Source organism: Mustelus asterias, chromosome 14 (genome assembly GCF_964213995.1).
Source record: "Mustelus asterias chromosome 14, sMusAst1.hap1.1, whole genome shotgun sequence".
Taxonomy (NCBI): domain Eukaryota; kingdom Metazoa; phylum Chordata; class Chondrichthyes; order Carcharhiniformes; family Triakidae; genus Mustelus; species Mustelus asterias.
Window position 1 is genome coordinate 94,511,972 of NC_135814.1, and position 16,966 is coordinate 94,528,937.

General features: G+C 44.8%; 1 protein-coding gene across 2 annotated transcripts in view; it reads right to left on the reverse strand.

Annotated features, from left to right (window-relative positions):
- Nucleotides 1–648: 648 nt before the first annotated feature.
- Nucleotides 649–16,966, reverse strand: part of LOC144504090 (BRCA1-associated RING domain protein 1-like) — a 197,685-nt gene continuing 181,367 nt past the window's right edge. For both annotated transcript variants that reach the window (XM_078229263.1, XM_078229262.1), the window contains 2 exons: nt 13,283–13,386; nt 649–1,537 (listed from right to left, as the gene is read on the reverse strand). In XM_078229263.1, coding sequence (XP_078085389.1) covers nt 1,202–1,537; nt 13,283–13,386 — 440 coding nt within the window. In that variant the 3' untranslated portion in view covers nt 649–1,201. The remainder of the gene's footprint in view (nt 1,538–13,282; nt 13,387–16,966) is intronic.

The following is a 16,966-nucleotide window of genomic DNA, read 5'->3' on the forward strand; positions in this document are numbered from 1 at the left end:
GAATTGCAATGGAATTTTATGTCAGTAGGTTTCTGACTTTTTGGCTCCCGCCAGACTCACTGCATCCCAACCACCCACCCCGCCCCGCCAGCCAGCAAACACTGGTGGGGTGGGAGAATTCCACCCATCGTTTCCACTGACAGCTGGGTTAGTAAGCTGAGGGCAGAGGTTTAAGATAACTGGCTAAGGAATCAGAGGAGAGATAATCATACATACATAGCACGTCACAATGATCTGGAATGTGCTGCCAGAAAGGGAGAATGAAAGCAGATGCAATAGTAACTTTCAAAAGGGAATTGGATGCATCTTCAAAGAAGATAAATCTGCAGTGCCACGGGGAATGAGCAAGAACGTGGGATTAATTCAACAGCCCCTTCAAAGTGCCAGCACAGACATGAAAGGGTTGAATGGCCTCCTTTCATGGCTTCTGATTCTAAGGTGTTGATTGAATTCATAACTTTAAAAAGTTGGAAGACTTTTCACTGCCCTGGACGACTGAACACAGCTTAAGCTGACAATGTTATTGATAATTATCCAGTAAGTTGCTGGAGGTGGAAGGCTGCCTGCAGGAACTCTCCATCCTGAGTGGAAGTGGCCCACAATGATGATCCCAATTATCCTAAAATTATAGACCTGAGTAAATCAAGAGCGGTTTCACAGCTTTTATTGGATTATTTTATTGGTTTATTTAAATGGCTTTACATTTCAGTGATTTGGCAAGAGCTCGAGTGGCGGACAGATATAACTCTGGGACAAACCCTCATTACAAAGCACATGATTTGATATCTAGCATGTTAAAAATTGAAGGATTAACACATACCTACAAATGCTGCCACACAGCACGTCCGGATTCAAGTTAAACAGATGTATTTCATTATTCATTTCATGTTAAAACAAATTGAGTGTGAAAAACGTGTAGAGCAAGATATAAAATAAATCTTTTTATTGAACGAACTTAATTTAGCGTAATGAATACTTAATGTGACACAGTATAAGTGAAGTTAGCAGAGGAAGGTCATTATAAAGCAATTTTTACAGTGATTGGTTTAACCAAATTTTGACCCATAATTTTAATGTTATTCACATCTTCTCTGAGCTGCTTTTCCATTTTACAGCATTTTTTCCCCATAATTTTCAATCAATAGCATTGTTTTGCTTCTTTTCATAAAATAAATCAGCTCCAGATGTAGCTCTAATTCCATTAGTGCTCAGGAACCAAGAGCAATTCAAATGATTTCACACATTCAATCAGCCATGTAGAATGGATAGTCCACACCTTGCCCAATCTCACCTTCTCAGGCTTGTAATTGCTGTCTTTGTCATAGATGATGTACTGCGTACAGAACGACTGATCGGAGCCAGGGAATGCATGGTAAGCCACGGTGTTGATGCTCTGAGTCACGTCGCTGTCCGGCTTGGGCTGCCGGGCAAGGACCTGGCCCCCACCGGCCTTGACCAAGCGAGCAAGCTCTTCCTTCTTGCAACTTTTGAATGGCCCCATGAAATAGAAGTGGCAGCCATCAAACAGCTTGGGCAGCTAACGGTCAGCAAAAAAAAGGAAACATAGTAAAGAGGCGATTAGAAGCACGTGATGGCATGGGACAATGATTCATTACAACGCATTTCAACTCGTACTAGAAGCATGCACTGGGCGACACGGTGGCACAGTGGTTAGCACTGCTGCCTCACAGCGCCAGGATCCCGGGCTTAATTCCCAGCTTGGGTCAGCGTGTGTGAAGTCTGCATGTTCTCTCTGGGTGAACAAAGAAAATTACAGAACACGAACAGGCCCTTCGGCCCTCCAAGCCTGCACCGACCATGCTGCCTGACTGAACTAAAACCCCATACCCTTCCGGGGACCATATTCCTCTATTCCCATCTTAATCATGTATTTGTCCAGACGTCCCTTAAAACTCACTATCGTATCTGCTTCCACTACCTCCCCCGGCAATGAGTTCCAGGCACCCACCACTCTGTGAAAAATCTGCCTCATACATCTCCTTTAAACCTTGCCTCTCACACCTTAAACCTGTGCCCCCTAGTAATTGAATCTTCCACCCTGGGAAAAAGCTTCTGACTATCCACTCTGTCCATGCCTCTCATAATCTTGTAGACTTCTATCAGGTCACCCCCCCAACCTCTGTCGTTCCAGTGAGAACAAACCAAGTTTCTCCAACCTCTCCTCATAGTTGATGCCCTCCATACCAGACAACATCCTGGTAAATCTTTTCTGTACCCTCTCCAAACCCTCCACATCCTTCTGGTAGTGTGGCGACCAGAACTGAACACTATATTCCAAGTGCGGCCTAACGAAGGTTCTATAAAGCAACATGACTTGCCAATTTTTAAAACTCAATACCCTGGCCGATGAAGGCAAGCATGCCGTATGCCTTCTTGACTACCTTCTCTACCTGCATTGCCACCTGTACACCCAGATCCCTTTGCCTATCAATACTCACTAGGGTTCTGCCATTTACTGTATATTTCCTATCTGTATTAGACCTTCCAAAATGCATTATCTCACATTTGTCCGGATTAAACTCCATCAGCCATCTCTCCGCCCAAGTCTCCAAATGATCTATATCCTGCTGTATCCTCTGATGGTCCTCATCGCTATCTGCAAATCCACCAACCTTTGTGTCGTCCACAAACTTATCAATCCAGTTACACTTTCTTCCAAATCATTTATATATATTACAAACAGCAAAGGTCCCAGCACTGATCCCTGAGGAACACCACTTGTCACAGCCCTCCATTCAGAAACGCACCCTTCCACTGCTACCCTGTCTTCTTTGACCGAGCCAGTTTTGTATCCACCTTGCCAGCTCACCTCTGATCCCATGCGACTTCACCTTCTGCAACAGTCTGCCTTACTGAAAGGCCTTATTGAAGTCCATGTAGACAACATCCACTGCCCTACCCTCATCAATCATCTTCGTCACTTCCTCGAAAAACTCGATCAAGTTGGAGACACATGACCTTCCCTTCACAAAACCATGTTGCCTCTCACTAATACGTCCACTTATTTCCAAGTGGGAATAAATTCTGTCTCGAAGAATCCTCTCCAATAGGTTACCTACCACTGATGTAAGGCTCACCTGCCTGTAATTACCTGGATTATCCTTGCTACCCTTCTTAAACAAAGGAACAACATTGGCTATTCTCCAATCCTCTGGGACCTCCCCTGTAAGGAGTCTCACAACATCAGGTTAAAGTCCAACAGGTTTATTTTGGTAGCAAAAGCCACTAGCTTTCGGAGTGCTGGTCCTTCGTCAGGTAAGTGGGAGTTCTGTTCACAAACAGGGCATATAAAGACACAAACTCAATTTACAAAATAATGGTTGGAATGCGAGTCTTTATAGATAATCAAGTCTTAAAGGTACAGACAATGTGAGTGGAGAGAGCGTTAAGCACAGGTTAAAGAGATGTGTATTGTCTCCAGCCAGGACAGTTAGTGAGATTTTGCAAGCCAAGTGAAGTTGTGGGGGTTACAGATAGTGTGACATGAACCCAAGATCCCGGTTGAGGATCATGTGTGCGGAACTTGGAGCGACTCTGCGTTGTCGTGTGTCGTGAAGGCCGCCTTGGAGAACGCTAACCCCCACGAAAGCTCGTGGCTTTTGCTACCAAATAAACCTGTTGGACTTTAACCTGGTGTTGTGAGACTTCATAGAAATCATAGAAACCCTACATTGCAGAAGGAGGCCATTCGGCCCATCGAGTCTGCACTGACCACAATCCCACCCAGGCCCTACCCCCACACATTTACCCGCTAATCCCTCTAACCTACGCATCTCAGGGGCAATTTTAACCTGGCCAATCAACCTAACCCGCACATCTTTGGACTTCCTACTGTGTTTACCCCAGTCCAACGCCGGCATCTCCACATCATCACCTCCCCTGTGGTCAGTGAGTATACAAAGATTTCTCTCAAGGCCCCAGCTATTTCCTCCCTTGCCTCTCTCAGTATTCTGGGGTATATCCCATCAGGCCCTGGGGACTTGTCTACCTTAATGCTCCTCAAGAACCCCAATACTTCCTCCTTTTTCATCTCAATGTAAGGGACTGAGAAAAATGGGGATTTGTGGGGAAGACATTTACAAGTGTTCTTTGTCCCTTGTGGGTTTCAGTGTCCTGTTTGCTGAACAGGATGCTGTTTGTTGAGTGATGTGGGCTGGGCCAATCGGATTGCTCTGGGGGCAGGAAGAAAAAAAAGGCGCCAGGAAGTGAAGCAGTTGCAGAGTAAGGCAGGGAGGGTGCAGCGAGAGAGAGCCACATTTTGAAGAGGAGCTTTTCCCAGGCAGTGAGAATTCAGTTTGGAGTGAGAGGCAGCCAGGCGTTCCCCTGCCTGTTCTGTTCATTACTGCCGAGGACAGCCTTCAGCGCACTGGACCTGCGTTGCTGCACGGATAGGTCGTGGCACCTCTGCCTCCTACAGCATCATCTTCCACACGTGTCTCTCTTCTGGACTGTGTGTGTGTCGTGAGTAACTGGTGGGGACTGTACAATCCAACTGGAACAGTATCTACAAGTGTGTTACTGAGGACGAGTTTCCCCATGTGTGCACCAACGGATGGGCCCCAACGGTTATAGATCAGAGCTCACTGTTTTATGTCTGTGAATTATATTTGTTATTAAATTTATTTTTGATATTCCGATTACAGTACTGACATTTATGGGTAAACAGGGAATTAGCCAAATCAACATCAACCGCTAGGAATTCGCGATCCTGTTGAATATTTAAATAGTAGCCCCATATAGTGGTCAGCAGGGGGGTTACATCAACATGAGTCAAACTATCTGCACACCCTATCCCAGACTCATCATCCACCAAGTTCTTCTCTTTGGTGAATACTGATGCAAAGTACTCATTTAATACCTCGCCCATTTCCACTGGCTCCACACATAAATTCCCTCACTTGTCCTTGAGTGGGCCAACCCTCTCCCTGGCTACCCTCTTACTCTTTATATATGTATAAAAAGCCTTGGGATTTTTCTTAATCCTGCTGGCCAATGCTTTTCCGTGACCTCTTTTAGTCCTCCTTACTTCTTGCTCAAGTTTCTTTCTACTTGCCTTGTATTCTACACTTGCTTCGTGTGTTCCCAGCTTCCTAGTTTTGACGAATGCTTCATTTTTCTCTTTGACTAGGCTCACAATATCTCTCGTTATCCAAGGTTCCCAAAACTTGCCATACTTATCCTTCATCCTTACAGGATTGTGCCGGTCCTGAATCCCTATCAACTTACACTTGAAAGCCTCCCACATGCTAGATGCTTTGGTTTCCTCCCACAGTCCAAAGACATGCTGGTTAGGTGGATTGGCCATGCTAAATTCTCCCTTGGTGTCCCCGAACAGGTGCCGGAGTGTGGCGACTTTCACAGTAACTTCACTGCAGTGTGAATGTAAGCCTACTTGTGACTAATAAATAAACTTTGTACACAGTGAGGATCTGCAGCAGGTATTAACACTCTCTCAGAAATAAACTGTTAGATTATGGAATAATGTCGGATACATTTACTGAAATAACATCAACAGTTCCCACATTCATCATCATAGAACTACCTAACAAATCTAGAGTAAGAGGATCAGCTGTAATAATTGTAACTTCAATAAAATACTGTTCCAGGCAGGAGGATATAAACAATGCACACACAAAAGAACAGGTTGTGCCAGTAACATGGAACAAATATCAATGAGGAAGATGACAGAGGGGGGGCAGCTTTCTAGCTAACACCATATTCAGGATTTAAGATTGAACGAGTGTGAATTTACAACACAGAAACGGCTATTCAGCCTGCACTGTGGTTATATCACTTACAAGCCTCCTCCTGCCAACTCCATCTCAGCCTCTCGAACATGCCCGTCTATTCCTTTTCCCCTAAAATATTTATCCAGCTTCACGCATCCCTTAAATGCATCCATGCAATTCCTGATGACAGCAAATTCCGAATTGTAACCACTCTCTGGAGGAAGATGTTTCTCCAGAATTCCTCACTAATGATCATTTTACTGGTCTCACTCACACATGGAGCATATTCTCTGTGTGGAATCTTAAAGGCTTCCATCAGGCCAAGCCCAAAACATGCTCAGATCAATTTTGTTAACCTCTCTTCTGAAGAATTAGGTTTTTTCTTCTTCAATCGTGGGACATGGGCGTTGCTGGCTGGTCAGCATTTATTGCCCCATCCCCAGTTGCCCTCGAGGTGGTGGTGGTGAGCCGCCTTCTTGAATCGCTGCAGTCCACGTTCTGTGGGTTGATCCACGATGCCATTAGGGAGGCAATTCCAGGATTTTGACCCAGCGACTGTAAAGGAATGGCAACGTATTTCCAAGTCAGGATGGTGAGTGGTTTGGAGGGGAACTTGCAGATGGTGGTGTTCCCATGTATCTGTTGCCCTTGTCCTTCTAGATGGAAGTGGTCATGGGTTTGGAAGGTGCTGTCCAAGGATCTCTGGTGAATTGCTACAGTGCACCTTGCAGATAGTACACACTGCTGCTACTGAGCGTCGGTGACGGAGGGAGTGGATGTTTGTGGATGTGGTGCCAATCAAGCAGGGCTGCTTTGTCCTGGATGGTGTCAAGCTTCTTGAGCGTTGCTGGAGCTTCACTCACCCAGGTAAGTGGGGAGTATTCCGTCACACTCCTGACCTGTGCCTTGTAGATGTAGGACAGACTTTGGGGAGTCAGGAGTTGAGTTACTCGCCAGTTATTTACCTACCAGCATTTTGTTTAAAAAAATGCATTTACTGTAACAACTATTGCTGCTCCAAGTGTATACTCTAACCAAATTATCCCCATCTCAACTCTTGATTAAAGAAGATACTCTTCACTCTGTAATTATTCCAGTATCAATACCGTACAAGATTTCAAAATACAAAATGCTAGCCCATCCCCAGTCATTGGCCTGGTGTCAGGTTTCTACAGATCGCTTAATTATATCCTTCTTGTTTAAGCATTTTAATTATCCACATAATTACATTCGATATCCTCAATGATTAAAACGAATGAACAGAATGGAAATTTGAGGACCAACACACAAGTGACTGTACTGGTCATATTTGCCCAAGTCGCATTACAATTTTTAAACTTGGCCTCAATTTCCATTATTCAGCAATTTATCCCACAAGCAACAATTTCCTTCTTCATCCTATTTGGTTTTCAGCTTAGCATGAAGTTGCCTGTGCCAGACCTAATCAAATATAGAGCTTTGAAAGTTATTGACACTAAATATTGGCTGCCCAGCTATCATCCGCAAAATCATGCAACCCAAACGATCAAGCATAAATCCAGCACTGCTTCAGATGGATCATTTTTACTCTAGGAGGTGTTCAAATTGCTCCAGTGATAATTCTTAGCGGAGGCAGTGGTGTGGTGGTAATATCACCAGACTAGTCATCCAGGCCACTGGGAACATTGGTTCGAATCCCACCACGGCAACCGACGGAAAATAAATTTAGCAAATTCATCTTCAATTGCCGATTTTCAGGAAAACCCATCTGGTTCACTAATGTCCTTTAGGGAAGGAAATCTGCCGTCCTTACCTGCTCTGACCTACATGTGACTCCAGAGCCACAGCAATGTGGTTGACTCTCAACTGCCCTCTGAAATGGCCCAGCAAGCCGCTCAGTTCAAGGGCAACTAGGCATGGGCAACAAAAAAAACACCCTCTGAACTGACCCAGCAAACTACTCATTCAATTGAATCAAAATGGGGAGCCGATGGCCTAGTGGTATTATTGATAGACTATTAATCCAGAAACTCAGCTCATGTTCTGGGGACCTGGGTTCGAATCCCGCCATGGCAGATGGTGGAATTTGAATTCAATAAAAAGTATCTGGAATTAAGAATCTACTGATGACCATGAAACCATTGTCGATTGTCGGAAAAACCCATCTGGTTCACTAATGTCCTTTAGGGAAGAAAATCTGCTGTCCTTAGCTGGTTTGGCCTACCTGTGACTCCAGAGCCACAGCAATGTGGTTGACTCTCAACTGCCCTCCGAGGGTAACTAGGGATGGGCAATAAATGCTGGCCAGCCAGTGACACCCATGTCCCACGAATGCATAAAAGAAAAAGGATTGAAACCAGACGCATCACCCGCCATCAACTGGAAACAGCAATGGAAAACACAGCCTGGTCGGCCCGGCAGTGTTCCCCCTTACCCATCTGGGGGTTGTGGGAGCTGTTCCAAGCAACAGCCCTGGCAAGTCATGGTCACAGAATCCAGGCAATATCCCAGACACCACAATCACCATCCCTGGGTCTGTCCTGTCCTATTGCTAGGACAGACCAACCAGAGGTGACAGCACTGTAACATACAGCGGGAGGGAGCAATCAACATGGACCCACGAAGGCTCATGCCAAACATGAGCAAGGAAACCTCCTGATGATTACTATCTACTGCCGACAAATCAGTATTCCTCCACTGGAAGAAGCACTCCGGGTGGATGCACTCTGGGTGGGGGGTTTCCAATGTCTATCATGAAGAATGGCTTGGTAGCACCATGACTGACTGAGCTAGCTGAGTCCTCAAGAACGTAGCTGCTGGACTGGGTCTGCAGCAGTTAGCAAGGAAAGCAAGAGGGACCAAATCCTTACCAATTTATCCACCGCAGATGCATCTGCCCATGACAGCATTGGTAGGGGTGATCATGCACAATCATTGTGGAGACAAAGTCCTGTCTTCACATGGAGGATACCCTCCATCGTGTTGTGTGGTACTCCCATTGTGCTAAATGGGATAGATTTTGAACAGATCTAGCAACTCAAAACTGGGTATCCATGAGGCGCTGTGGGCCATCAACAGCAGCAGAATTGTGCTCAACCACAATCTGTAAGCTCATAGCCCAACATATCCCCCACTCTACCATAACCACCAAGCCAGGTAATCAACCCTAGTTCAATGAAGAGCGCAGGAGGGCATACCAGGAGCAACACCAGGCGTACCTAAAAATGAGGTGATAACCTGGTGAAGCTATAACACAGAACTATTTGCATGCCATCCAGCAAAAGCAGTAAGTATTAGACAGAGTTAAGCAATCCCACAACCAACAGATTAGATGAAGCTTTGCAGTCCTTCCACATCCAGTCATGAATGGTGGTGGACAATTAAACAATTCACTGGAGGAGGAGGCTCCACAAATATCTCCATCCTCAATGATTGAGGAGCCCAGCACATCAGTGCAAAGGATAAGGCTGAAGCATTCACCCCAATCTTCAGCCAGAAATGTCGAATGGATGATCCATCTTAGAAATCTTAGAAAGAATCTTAGAAACCCTACAGCACAGAAAGAGGCCATTCGGCCCATCGAGTCTGCACTGACCACAATCCCACCCAGGCCCTACCCCCATATCCCTACATATTTACCCACTAATCCCTCTAACCTACGCATCCCAGGACACTAAGGGCAATTTATTTAGCATGACCAATCAACCTAACCCGCACATCTTTGGACTGTGGGAGGAAACCGGAGCACCCGGAGGAAACCCACACAGACACGAGGAGAATGTGCAAACTCCACACAGACAGTGACCCAAGCCGGGAATCGAACCCAGGTTCCTGGAGCTGTGAAGCAGCAGTGCTAACCACTGTGCTACCGTGCCGCCTCGTATTACGTTGAACTTTCTCGACACCCTAGCTGTGACTGTAATACTACATTCTGCACCCTTTCCTTTCCTATGTACAGAATGCTTTGTCTGCATAGTGCGTAAGAAACAATGCTTTTCACTGTACACTAATCACAAATATCAGTCTTCAGTTAAATCAATTCACTCCAGATGAAATCATGAAATGGCTGAAGGCACTGGATACTGCAAAGGCAATGGGCCCTGACAATATTCTGACAATAGTCCTGAAGACTTGTGCTCCAGAACATGGTTAACCCCTAGCCAAGCTGTTCTAGTACAGTTACAACACTGTCATCTACGCAGCAGTGTAGGAAATTGACTAGATATGCCCTGTATATAAAAAGGACAAATCCAACCTGGCCAATTCCCACCACATCAGTCGACAGTCAAGTACTTTCAACAATAACCTGCTCAGTGACGCTCAGTTTGGGTTCTCCCAGGGCCACTCAGGAACTCATTACAGCCTTTGTCTAACATGGACAAAGGAGCTGAATTCCAGATGTGAGGTCAGAGTTACAGCCCTTGGCATCTTTTGACCAAGTATGGCATCAAAGAGCCCTAACAAAACGGGGAACAGGGCAGGGGAAACTCTCCATTGGCTCAAGTCATATCTAGCACGAAAGATGGTTGTGGTTGTTGGAGGCAAATCATCTCAGCTCCAGAATGTCACTGCAGGAGCCCCACAGGGTAGTGGCTCAGGTCCAACCAGCTGCTTCATCAATGACCTTCCCTCCATCATAAAGTCAGACGTGGGGATGTTCGCTGATGACTGCGCAGAGTTCTGTACCATTCACAGCTCCTCAGATACTGAAGAAATCCATGTTAGTATGCAGCAAGACCTGGACAATATCTAGGTTTGGGCTGACAAGTGGCAAGTAATATTCACGCCACACAAATGCCAGGCGACGACCATTTCCAACAACAGAGAATCCAACCGTCTCCACTTGACATTCAATGGGATTACCACTGTTGAATCCCCCATTATTAACCTCCTGAGGGTTACCTCAGAACCTGAACCGGACTAGCCATACAAGTACTGTGGCCGCAAGAACTGGTTAGATGCTAGGAATCCTTTGGTGAGTAACTCACCTCTTGACTCTCCAAAGCGTGTCTATCATTTGCAAGGCACAGGTCAGGAATGTGATGGAATACTCTCCATTTGCCTGGACGAATGCCTCTCCAAAACTGCCTGCTTGATTATAATCCCATCCACCACCTTCAACATCTACTCCCTCCACCACTGACGACGGTGGCAGCAGTGGGCACCATCTACAAGACGCACCGCAGCAACTCACCGAGGTTCGTTTGTTGGCACTTTCAAAACCCACAACTTCTATCACCTAGGACAAGGGCAGCAGATACGTGGAAATACACCACCTGCATGCTTTCCTCCAAGCCACACACCATCCTTCACTGTCACTGGGTCAAAATCCTGGAATTCTCTCCCTCATTCCCTCCTCTGGGTGTTCCTGCAACACATGGACTGCAGCAGTCCGAGGCAGCTCATCATCACCTTCTCAAGGGGCAATTAGGGATGGGCAATAAATGCTGGCCTAGCCAGCGACACCCACATCCTGTGAAAGAACAAAAAATAAGTAGTGTAGTAGCTTCTCCTATAAGCAGATGACCCCTGATAATTCAAAATTGTTTTTTTTTATTAAAAAAATGTAATTATCCAGTCATTCAAACTGAACGGTGTAAAATTACAAAACAAAATCAAAATTGTTTACATATGCCTCTGCGAGTTTTCAGGCTCCACATGACCAGTTTCTCATTTTATTTAATCTCATCTTACCAATGCATCTGTCAGTTGTTTGCTCTTTCATCTACCTATCTAACCTTCACCTAAATGCATCCATGCATCTCGTTCACCTCAACAAAGTATCCAGAGGGGCATTTCTTTTCACACAGAGGGTGGTTAGTGTCTGGAACGAGCTGCCAAAGGCAGCAGAGGCGGGTACAAATTTTTCATTTAAAAAGCATTTAGACAGTTACAGGGGTATAGACTGATATGGGCCAAATGTGGGCATTTGGGACGAGCTTAGTGGTTAAAAACTGGGCGGCATGGACAAGTTGGGCCGAAGGGCCTGTTTCCATGCCTCTGTGAACCATTCCACATGGTGGAGTGTTCCTCATTAGAATCATTCTGTGTCAAGAAGTTTCTCCTGAATTCCAAAGACAAAGAACAAAGAAAATTACAGCACAGGAACGGCCTGTTCCAAGCCCCCACCAACCATGCTGCCCGACTGAACTAAAACCCCCTACCCTTCCGGGGACCATATCCCTCTATTCCCATCCTATTCATGTATTTGTCAAGACGCTCCTTAAGTCACTATCGTATCTGCTTCCACTACCTCCCCCGGCAGCGAGTTCCAGGCACCCACCACCCTCGGTGTCAAACGTTTGCCTCATACATCTCCTTTAAACCTTGGATTTATTAGTGACTACCTTATATTTAGGGCCCCTAGTTTTGGACTCTCCAAAAGTGGGTTCAGTGGGTACATCTACCGCACTGAACCCCCTTCATCACTTCAAAACCTTCACCTCTCAGTCTTCTCTTTTCTGGAGAAAGGCACGTCAGTCTGCAGTCTTTATTGATTGTTATAAACTCTCTGTGCAACAGAGATCTGCAAGGATGATGCCAGAACTTTCTCCAGGGCCTAATCCTTTTCTAACATGGAGCTCCAGAAAAAAAAATGTGCATTGTACACAGTGTAATTTAACATAGGTCCCCTATAAGATCAATCTAACTGCTCCTCTCTGAATTGTTCCTGTGGAAATTGATCCCAGCGCTTTGTATGTACTTTTTATTGTATTGGTTTTATCTTCAGATGATTCTAAACAATTCCTGTCAATTCGCACACAGTCCACTAGATAGCCTCAAGTACAGTGAAGCACTGGCCTGGAATGATACCACACCACAATTGGATGAGATGGTCTCGGAGTGGGAATCACACCGCACTGTTTGAGTACAAGTGACAGTTCGATGGAACCGTGTTGTCCAAGTCCCGCTGCCATTTTCATAGAATTCCTACAGTGCAGAAAGAAGCCATTCGGCCCATCGAGTCTGCACCGACCACAATCCCACCCAGGCCCCATCCCCATATGCATTTATCCTAGCTAGTCCCCCTGGCACTAAGGGGCAATTTAGCATGGCCAATCCACTTAACCCGCACATCCTTGGAGTGTAGGAGGAAACCCATGCAGACACGGGGAGAATATGCAAACTCCACAGACAGTGACCCAAGGCGGGAATTGAACCTGGGGGTCCCTGGCGCTGAGAGGCAGGAGTGCTAACCAGTGTGCTGCCCATTAAACTGGCACCATGATTCCACATCAGAAACAAGAGATACTCAACGCAATTTCCAATGCTAGAGGGGAAAAAAACAGCTCATTAGATATTTTCAATCTGTTAGGGAATGTATATAAACAGACGCTGGTGCTATGGTACCTAAAATCATTCTCATAGCAAGCAGAGTTTTGATTTTTTTTTAAAAGCACAGTGATCAAAAAATCAACTTTACAAGAATGCTGCAAAATGTGAGTTGAAAGAAAACAAGTGTCACAATTTGACAGTTTAAAAAGCAGCAATGGTGTTGTGACACCAAGTAGCATTGTAATATCCATCATCAGAGAAAAGCAGACTTGTGTTACCTGCTGCTCCTGGTTGAGTCGCCCACGTTTGGGACCATTTACACTGCTTATCTCATAGTCGTCTTCAGCAACTCTGTCACTGTTCTCCAGGCAAGCTGTCACCCCTTGGCAATGGGGAAGAAAAGCATCGCTGTTAACGAGCATTAATGGCAAATGGAAGCAATTCTCCCTAATACTTAGCCACACAGTTGTGCTTTTCCTGTCAGTATACAAAGGAAAGACAAAGCACAGCAAGCATATGTCATGGTTAAACGACCATGACAACTATTCTGTGCAAAGAGCTTTTGTCCCCTTACTGCCAAAAGAAGACAAGCATTTATTCCAAAGCTGTACCTGCAATGGTGTCTTTTTTTTGCCATCACCTGTTTTGAAATACTTATACATGAATATGCCACAGTTAGATAGGACAATCAATCAGCAGATTGCAAAATGGCAAAGCTTGGATTACAACCAAGCCTTGCAGCAGACAAACCACAAAATAGAGGCTGTTGAACTGGCATTATCAACATGTTATTTATCTTCATACAATGCAAGTTGACTCAACAACCCCTCTGGTTATCAGGAGTTGACTGAAATTAATGGAGCCATGGACAACTCTGATATTTTCATCTTCCAAATGGGCACTTCACAGCCTTCCTGATTGAAGATTGAATTCAACAAGTTCAAAGCATGAACCTTCTCCTCCACCTTCACCCCATTTCCAATTATTCTGTTTCATTTGTTCTTTTCATCTTGTTCATCCATTCTTATTATGCCTTATTGTTATTTTTATTTTTCCCACCCCTGAAATCTCGCTCTCCATCTCGTCCCTTCCAAACCCCGGGCCAACTGCCACATTCCTCAGGTTGTCCGTTGACACTCTGCATCTCTGTTCTGCCATTCATACATTCCGATCTCTTAATGGACACTTTTAGCACCATTCTCAGCCTTTATCATCATCATTTACATTTCCTTTGTCTAATTACAGCTCCCCCCTCCCCCGCCCCACCCTCATAGTATAAATCTTGTCTGAATTTTTTTGCCTTCAGCTCTGACGAAGGGTCACCCTGACACAAAACGTTGGCTCTATTCTCTCTCCACAGATGCTGTCAGATCTGCTGAGTTTTTCCAGCATTTTCTGATACTTTCCCGTCTTTTCCTCAGGGTCCCTTGGGCAGTACAGTATTCTACACAAGTACATACTGGGGAGGCGATGGCCTAGTGGTATGATCGCTAGATTATTAACCCAGAAACTCAGCTAATGTTCTGGGGACCCGGGTTCGAATCCCGCCACAGCAGAATTCAATTAAAAAAATCTGGAATTACGAATCTACTGATGACCCTGAAACCATTGTCAATTGTCGGAAAAAAATCCATCTGGTTCACTAATGTCCTTTAGGGAAGGAAATCTGCCGCCATTACCGAGTCTGGCCTACACGTGACTCCACAGCCACCGCAATGTGGTTGACTCTTGACTGCTTTTGGGCAACTAGGGATGGGTAATAAATGCTGGCCAGCCAGCAACACCCATGTCCCACAAATGAATAAAGAAAAAGTTACTGTACAATGTCGAAAATGCGGAGATCTTGGATACAGAATTTTCGTCTGACTAAAGTGATAACTGACGGACTGTTCTGGGGAGAACATCAAGCAAAGTGACAAAGTATAAGAGATAAAATTTCAAACTAGGCCCTTGAAAGTTACCGAAAGTCTAATATTCTTCAGTGAATGGTTGCAGAGAAAATGTTTTATATCTAAAATATAAAGTCCATGTTAACAGGACAAATGGGTTTTCATTCAATTATAAAATCGCCAATGAGCAAATTCCAAATAGTTTGTAATAAGGCATTTTCTAAATGCAGTTTAAAAGAATTTGAGGAAACTAGCCCAAAACTAAAACACATTGTTTACCTGAAGTCTGTAAAAACATAACAAATTCAAGTTAAAACCTGATTTCCTTGAGTAAAGAAAACCGCGGATTGTTTTCATCTCCCCAGAGAGTGAAGCAGGATTTTTATACCTCTCCACAGCTGTTATACACACTAAAGCTTCTCTGAAAAATTAGCCATGTCAACAATGGAATTAATCAAGACCTGGGTGAGAATAATTTGTTGCGCGAACGCACACATGGAGAGAGTCCAATTTACCTATTTGCATAAGGGAATAATGTCATGCGCTGACCCATTATTAAAGATGCGTTTGTCAACAAAATGCCGACTGTCGTCAATGGTTGGGTTTTAACCCTTGTCACTCTTTTAAACTGACCTCGCATCCTCCATGCAAATCAGCGTATGTGATGCCTTCACCTGCCCTTCACCGAGCTGAATGGTATAAGACTCAGGTTGAGCAGAGAGCCTCAGCAACATATCCCAGCTTACAGGCTATATTGCACGGTGACAGGTGATCCTGACTCTCTGGTCAAACGTCAACCCTCTTTCGAAAATCATACAGCACAGAGGGAGGCCATTCAGCCATGATGTCTGCGCCAGCTCTTTCAAACAATAATCTAAATGATCTCTTTTCCCTATAGCCCTGCAAATATCACCTTTCCAATGGAGACATTTATCACACTTCTAATAAGTGTGATCACACTTATCGAAGTTACTACTGTTGAAAGTTACTATTGAATCTACTTTCACCATCTTTTCAGACATTACAGTCAAGATCATTATAACACGCTACTTAAAAAAAATTCTCCTCATCACACCTCTGATCTATTGCTAATTAGATGAAGACAAAGAATGCTGGAAGCACTCAGCAGGGTCAGGCAAGGTCAATCATGATTTACAATCACTACATACGTTTAGTGAACCCAAAACGGATAGAAGGACCAATACTTAGTAGCAGCAGCACACTTACATTAATTACAAGCTTTTATGGATCTCCTCAAACTGTCAATAACAAACCACAAAACATGAGCATTCTGAAGAGAAGTCGTATGGACTTGGAAAATCGGGCATGATCTTACCAGCTGTTCATGCCACGCTCCCGCTGCAGCAACATTGGAGAATTTGGCCACAAGCCACGTCTCCATTCACCGCAGCGGGATGGGACAATCCTGCCGGCGTGAACAGCCAGGAAGTTCTGGCCATTAACTCTCGTTTCCCTCACCACAGATGCTGCCAGGCCTGCTGAGTTTTCCCAGCATTTTCTGTTTCTATGCTAAACATGAGTGCAAGACAGATCCCCAAATTAAAAAAAAGCAGGTTTGTTTTAGTTGCCACGTATCACAGAAATTCCCAGGCAGTTAATAACTAGTGAAGTACTTTTGTAGTCATTGTTTTAACACAGGAAGTGTGGGAACCAATTTGCACACAGCAATATCACACAAGCAACAATGACCAGGTAATACGTACATATAAGCAATTTGAGGAATAAATATTGTCCAGGACACTGAAGAGAATTCCTCAACTCTTCTTTGAAATAGTGCAAGGGGATCATTTACCTGAGAGAGAACACAGGGCCTTTGTTTTACGTTCCATCTTAAAGACATCACCTTTTGGCAGTGCAGCACTCCCTTAGTACTGCATTGGAGTCTCAATGAGATTTCGCGTATATTTTTGCAGGCTTGTACAGTACCTCTGATGGCTGGCAATCAAACATAAATCTACAAGCTGTAGCTTCCAGCAGCAGAGATGCCTGCCAAAGCATCCACACAGAATCACAGCCCTGCTCTTTCCTCAAATGTGAATGGTGCTTCCAACA